Genomic DNA, 7,787 nt, shown 5'->3' with positions numbered 1-7,787 from the left:
TTCCTGAAATTTTTTTAAGCACTAGATAGTTTCACAAGCACAAGCAACAAGACACTAATAATGTCATAAGCATATTCTAGAGCCTACCAAATATATCAACATGCCTAAGCAGAACATGACACCAAGGAAAAAAATTTAAAAGACCAAGTTTGACATGTGATTGATGTCTATATATATATCATCAGGTTGTAATATGGGTATGCATATGGGTAAATGATAACATTTCTTACAGCATTTTGATCCTCTTCAAAAACAGAGTTATGTAATAAAACACACTCATTTTATTTTCTGGAAACCCGTCCTGAAAGTGCCAAAAGCTATCATATATAATATATGTGTATTTAATGATACCACATTTAACACTTTTGCAAGAAAACACACTCATTTTAGTTTTCTGGAAACCCATCACTTTCTTTATAGAATAATTGAAAATGCTTCATGCTATTCTATTTTAATGTTCTCTGTTTGATATGTGTTATCTATTTTGTAGACAATGAACTCTATTTGGTTATTTGTACAGCCAATGAATTTTCGTATAGATTTTGATTATGTTTTTTTTTGTTTTAGAAGATTAAGTTCCAATTTAGGATATCCATCCTCAACAAGGATTGTCTAACATTTCTTATAAGCTTTTGATTCTCTTCGAAAACTGAAAACAGACTTATGCAAGAAAACACTCTCATTTTATTTTTCTGGAAACCCATCCTGAAAGTGCCAAAAGCTATCCTATATAAAATATGTGTTTTTAATGATACCACATTTAACACTTTCTCGATAGAATTATTGAAAATGCTTCAAGCTATCCAATTTTAATGTTCTATGTTTGATATGTGTTCTATATTTTGTAGACAATGAACTCTATTTGGTGATTTCTATAGCCAATGAATTTTCTTATAGATTTTGATTATGTTTTTTTTTTGTTTTGGAAGATTAAGTTCCAATTTAGGATAGCCGTCCTGAGCAAGGATTGTCTAACATTCCTTACACGCTTTTGATTCTTTTCTAAAACAGACTTATGCAAGAAAACACACTCATTTTATTTTTCTGGAAACCCATCCTCAAAGTGCCAAAAGCTATCATATATAAAATATGTGTGTTTTTAATGATACCACATTTAACACTTTCTCGATAGAATTATTGAAAATACTTCAAGCTATCCAATTTTAATGTTCTATGTTTGATATGTGTTCTATATTTTGTAGAAATTGAACTTTATTTGGTGATTTCTATAGCCAATGAATGTTCTTATAGATTTTGATTATATTATTTTTTTGTTTTGGAAGATTAAGTTCCAATTTAGGATAGCCGTCCTGAGCAAAGATTGTCTAACATTACTTACAGACTTTTGATTCTCTTCTATAACAGACTTATGCAAGAAAACACACTCATTTTACTTTTCTGGAAACCCATCCTGAAAGTGCCAAAAGCTATCCTATATAAAATATGTGTGTTTTTAATGATACCACATTTAACACTTTCTCGATAGAATTATTGAAAATGCTTCAAGCTATCCAATTTTAATGTTCTATGTTTGATAGGTGTTCTATATTTTGTAGACAATGAACTCTATTTGGCAATTTCTATAGCCAATGAATTTTTTTATAGATTTTGATTATGTTTTTTTTTGTTTTGGAAGATTAAGTTCCAATTTAGGATATCCGTCCTGAGCAAGGATTGTCTAACATTCCTTACAGGCTTTTGATTTTCTTCTAAAACAGACTTATGCAAGAAAACACACTCATTTTATTTTTCTAGAAACCCATCCTGAAAGTGCCAAAAGCTATCATATATAACATATGTGTATTTAATGATACCACACTTAACACTTTTGCAAGAAAACACACTCATTTTATTTTTCTGGAAACTCATCTTGAAAGTGCCAAAAGCTATCCTATATAACATATGTGTTTTTAATGATACCACATTTAACACTTTCTCGATAGAATTATTGTAAATGCTTCAAGCTATCCTATTTTAATATTCTCTGTTTGATATGTATTCTATATTTTGTAGACAATGAACTATATTTGGTGATTTTTATAACTAATGAATTTTCTTATAGATTTTGATTTTTTTTTGGAAGATTAAGTTCCAATTTAGGATAGCCATCCTGAACAAGGATTGTCTAAGATTCCTTACACGCTTTTGATTCTCTTTTAAAAAAGACTTATGCAAAAGCACACTCATTTTATTTTTCTGGAAACCCATCCTGAAAGTGTCAAAAGCTATCCTATATAACATATGTGTTTTTTTAATAATACCACATTTAACACTTTCTCGATAAGAAATCAAATCCCACGTTTTGTTGTTGTCTCTGGCACTGATACAAGCAAGCTTCAGAACTTCGGCAGTGACGTACTTGAATACTTGAGAACAACGACCATAGTCTCTGGCACGTTACCAAAACCTAGCTTACGTGAGGCTTGTCTGTGAGGTTTCTTCAGATCCAGGACGACGTGCTTTAATACTACCAAACATAAAAAAATCCGTTTATGCTTAAGTAAAAATATATTGTTGTCTCCTGCTTCGATTTTCCTTTAGAAAAATGCAAAGAAGAAAGCGTCTAATGTCACATACGGAAGGAACCACAAGGTAGCAAAGCTTTAACATTAAGTAACGGTGTAAAGCTCCCACCTTTTCGTTATACACCCAGCACCCAATACACAAGACACTTAGTTATTCATAAGATTCAACTACCCAGAAGGTAAAGCTTTCAACTTTCAAACATAGATGACAATTAAAACAAGTCAAAATCACAATACAACGCAAATACAATCTCTTAAGCATCAATGAAGCAGCCATTCTATATGGAAGACAAGTGACCACAACCCCACCCACCTGTTTAAAAACAAAATCAAATCAAATCCTTGCGATCAGATACAGAACATACTCACTAGGTATGAACAGAGAGAAACTTTCACACTTACAGGTTGTTCCGATAGAGAATTGGTTTCGAGATCAGCACGACAGATTACGATGACGTTAGGTATCCCGTGTCCCCCAGCTCCGCCTCCGCCTGCCAACGCGATGCAGCTCCGGGAGGTCCACGTCAAAGACTCGCAGCTCAGGGATCCAGTCTGCTGCGAAGATCGGGAAACCGTAAGTCTGCTTATTCGCCATTGCTCCTCCTCTTCTGAGCCAGGTTGCGTCGCGTCGAATAGATCGAGAAGAAGAATGGTTCTGATTTTTTTTTTGTTTAATTAATTTTAAAACAAGGGTACTAAGGATATTTTACCCTTTAATGAATGCTATTTTTGTGAATTTCTCTCCTTGGTGTCATTTTTGTGATAAAAACTTTAAAGGTGCTATTTTGGACAATTGCCCTATATTATACTAATTTTAGTTTTATTGAAAATTGTGTAACCATTGATGTTTTTAATAATTTTTTTATGATGGGTTGAATTAGTTTTTATTTTTAGTGATATTTTTAGGTAAAGTTGAATGTTTTAATTCTTGTGCATTAAACCAAAACATCAACTATTTTGAAATAAAGAAAATATTATTTTATTTTTTAGGATTATATTAAGAAAATAAACAGTCTTTTTATGAGTTAATGTACCATTGGCTAGTGCACAAAGAATTTGAGACAATATAATAATATAGACAGATTGAGTTTGGATCTTACGCTAGTAAATTTGCTGATAGATGTTTGACGTTTTAAAAAGGAAAAAAGGAAAAAATTTGCTGATAGATGTTTGAGACAATATAATAATATAGACAGATGATCGAAACAATATCTAGTTTGAGTGATAGATCAGTCATTTGTTTATTGTGAAAAAAGGAAAAAATTCTATTGAGAATTTTGAGATACCGTTAGAAAACAAAAATTATTAATAATGTGTTTAGATTCAATTTGTAGTGAGTTGGCATTTCTTTTATATGTTAATTCAAAACTCAGTGTATATGTCAGTTTCCTAGCAAATCATATTAGAGATGAGATGAAAACGACAAAAATGATTAAAAAGAGAGTTAAAAAATGCTTTTTACTAGTTGGATGAATAAAATAACCAAAATTGGATTATTATTTTGTAATGTAACTTTCAACTAAAGATTTACATCACATGTCACTTTTCCTCTTTATAATATCACAGCAGATCATAAGTCACTACTGAGACACTTTATCTTGGTATTTCAAGGAGATGAAGACTTGAAATTATAACTTTACCCTTCTTCTCTGAAACTAAGAAACACAAATATAAAAGATATAAAATGCATGTGTACACATGGACACTACATAGATAAAATGCACATGTATAAGCAGATGTGCACACATGTACATCCGAAAGATAATGTACAATATTTTTTACAGAGTGGCAATTTTGTAATAAACTCGTCTTCTTCAAACTAAGGCTTTCTACTTTTTCTGCAACTCATATCGGAGCCGCCATTGATTTTCTTTCTGAGATCTTTAATTTTTTGACGATTTTACCTTTAAAACTTACAAATTTTGTATAGATTAACTTTTTATAATCAAAAGACAAGCAAAACACAAGTTTTCTAATGATTTTCAAATTTTATCAGATCATAATTTATAACCAAAACTCCATAATTTTAACAGATCATGAGATCGTCTTCTTTCTCAGACGAATATATGTTTTTTTAGCTGCTAATTATTTCTCTGTGTAGAGAGCCTCTGTTTCATCTTCGTTGTTTGAAGATTATGTTGGTCATTCTTTTAAGGGGATGAGCTTTTCTTAGCATGTCTCTGTATTTTCAGAGTATGTGAGTGAAGAAGAAAGAAAATTAGATCTGAATTGAAACCGAAAGAATAAAGATTGACTTTTCTGGATGATACAAGAATAGGGTAGTATAGGTTTTCGATGCCTCAAAATCTGTATATAAGTTTCTAAGGAGCATAAAATGACTTAGAATGATGTTAAATGTGTAAAAGTGACCCTAAGAGTAAATCACTCCTCCAACTAATGCTACCAATGAAAGAGTTATTTTCACTTTAAGACAATTTTAAGTTATTTATTACATTCTAAGACACATTATGCTATAAGGATAGTTTTTCTAAGTCAATTGTCTAACTGTCTGAAAAAGTGAAACCAGATCTTTTATAGTTATTATTTAACTTTTTGTTCAGTTATGTTTTTGAACTTTGAATTAATTATAGAAACTAGATCTGAAATAAAAGTCAACTAATTGAAATTTTCCATCCACTTATCTCAGAAATAACTTGTGTTATCCACCACACAACCAAGTTTTTAATGATTATCTAGAGGAAAAACATAAAAATCGGGAAAATGATGCGGTAGCATCACAGCACAGAGGATGCGGTGGCATCACAGACACGATATTGCGGCGATCGGAATTTCAACCAAGCCAACAAAGAATTCAGTGGCATCACAACACAGACGATTGGGGAACCAGGGGTAAAGATTTGGTGTAGAAGAGCTATGATAATTGGATATAATATGTCCCAACTTGAAAATTAATTTGTTTTTGCCTTTTTTATTTTGGGTTCTAATCGGTTAAGTTATATAATATTTGTAATTTATGGAGGTAAAAAATAAAAAAATAATGAAGATTGCATGATAAAAATCAATGGTGACTATGAGATATATTTGCAGGAAACGCAGAAAACCCTCATATGAAAAAGATGAAATTATTATGAAATTGCCACTAAATAAAAAAACAGTTTAAAAAATAGATGACTTGGATATGTACATAATGCTAGTGTACACGAGTACATTGGGTGACCACATGGATGTGTACATAATTTAGTTGATGTGGATGTGTACATAAATTGTGTATGTATATTTGGCACGAATACATTGGGCGACCACGTAGATGTGTATATAATGCTAGTGTACGCATGTACATGTTAAAGAGAGAGATTTGTCTTTGTAGGTATAAGGACGGGGAAGCATGGCTGTGATGGTCGGAATCTACTGCGGTGTCGTATGGTGAAGCTTAGACAACAATGGAATTTTTCTCACATTTTCACATATGGTCCTTTATTTGTTAGGTTATTATCAATTTGTCCCAAACTATCAAATTCTCAAATATATCATTTTCACTGTCCAAAAACTTTTAATTGTTCAATCCAATCTCTACAATATGAAAAAACGAATATAAAATGCAAGATAAAAAATTGTACACAAAATTATTAAATATCATAATTTGAGAAATGTACAAATGAATGAATCTGTGTACATGTAACACTTCGTAAAATATCGTACACGTGGACAATAGAATATATGTGTACACGTTGACGATATTTGACACACTGAATATCTTTCAAGTATCATTCAAAATGGAGAGTAGAATATATGTATACACGTTGACGATATTTGACAAACTTAAAATTGCCTTACAGTGTAAAGACACATAGTAGATGTCCAACATGTTGTAAAGTTGTATACATGCTTGAGATATATTTAATCAGATATTTACATGTACACATATGTTTGAGTGTTATTTTTTTTTTAGCTCAATATGTACATATACATAAGTGTTATCTTTCAATTATCATTCAAAATGGAGAGTAGAATATATGTATACACGTTGACGATATTTGACAAACTTAAAATTGCCTTACAGTGTAAAGATACATATTAGATGTCCAACATGTTGTAAAGTTGTATACATGCTTGAGATATATTTAATCAGATATTTACATGTACACATATGTTTGAGTGTTATTTTTTTTTGTTAGCTCAATATGTACATATACATAAGTGTTATATATATTGTGACACCCCTCATAATCGTGGTTTAAACTGTTAAAACACATGAATATGCAAAGATTATCGACGTGTACACATAATGTATTATCCACATGTACGTTTATATGGATTATATCTACATGTACATCATGTGATCAATGAAACATGTACATATTTGAGATATATTTTATCATACGTTTAGGTGTGTCTTTAATTGTTTTATTGTATTTTCATAGATGTATTCCTACTACAAGGGGATAAAATGTAGCATCTGAAGTTTTGGATGAAATCAAGGACCAATTTTCACATTTTAAAAGTATTAGTACTACAAACATCGTCAACGTGTACACATATACGTCAATGTCCACATGTACAACTTTTTATATATGATTTTTTACGGATATTATGTACATGTAATACATACTGTTCATAATTTGTATCCAAAAATTAAAAATATAAATACAAGCTGTAATGAGTAGTGAAAATAGTTTAGTGTACATAATGTTGTAGGAAACATATACTAATGGTGTACAATATTTTTATGTAAACATGGACAGTTTCTCGGGTTCTGCAAGCGTGTACATAATGTTGTAGGAAATATAATCTCTTGACGGCGCTCATGTGAAGGCGTGGTGGTGTTCCTGGTGGACGAACTTCTAAATTTTCATAGTCTATTCCATGGTGGGTGATGGGTCTTCCGAATGCCGGCGAAGCTGCTCCACTGTGGTCTATGTCTCCGTCGTCGTTACACCAAAGTTGACAATGTATTTGCCGTTGATGTTGTTATCATATATGTGAATATTACACCATCTTTAGAGATATACCTTGACATATCTTAAAAGATAGATAGAGAAATAGAGATAATGATTAGATAAAAGTTTTTGTGATAAAAAATAACGGAAAAGGCAGATTTGAGTTTTTTGGAAAATGAAGTATCTGGGAGGAAGAAAACGAAGAAGAAGATAGAGAGATCCATTTTATCTTTTCTGAATTTTGACCATTAAATTTAAAAAAAAAATGAATGGTTGTAGTTAAATCCCACTAAAAAGAGTTTTTTTATATTATATATAGTTAATGTATTTTTTTATTGCAACTTTATTTAGTTAGATTTTTAGT

At 31.0% G+C, this 7,787-nt stretch overlaps 1 protein-coding gene across 1 annotated transcript; it reads right to left on the bottom strand.

Moving 5' to 3' along the window:
• Positions 1–2,574: 2,574 nt before the first annotated feature.
• LOC130494884 (uncharacterized) lies at positions 2,575–7,503 on the bottom strand. Its single transcript, XM_056985709.1, has 3 exons — positions 7,496–7,503; positions 2,928–3,180; positions 2,575–2,838 (listed from the first exon to the last, which is right to left on the bottom strand). Exons 1-3 carry the CDS (start codon positions 7,501–7,503, stop codon positions 2,677–2,679), a joined length of 423 nt encoding a protein of 140 aa, XP_056841689.1. The 3' UTR covers positions 2,575–2,676.
• Between the last annotated feature and the right edge of the window lie 284 nt (positions 7,504–7,787).

This window comes from Raphanus sativus, chromosome 5, assembly GCF_000801105.2.
Source record: "Raphanus sativus cultivar WK10039 chromosome 5, ASM80110v3, whole genome shotgun sequence".
In the NCBI taxonomy this organism is placed as follows: Eukaryota; Viridiplantae; Streptophyta; class Magnoliopsida; order Brassicales; family Brassicaceae; genus Raphanus; species Raphanus sativus.
This window is presented reverse-complemented; position numbering and strand designations above follow the sequence as displayed.

Bases quoted from the DNA above. Each gene is read 5' to 3' on its own strand.
- LOC130494884 (XM_056985709.1), bottom strand. The intron at 2,839-2,927 runs GTAAGTGTGAAA...GTTTTTAAACAG, and splicing joins ATTCTCTATCGGAACAACCT to GTGGGTGGGGTTGTGGTCAC.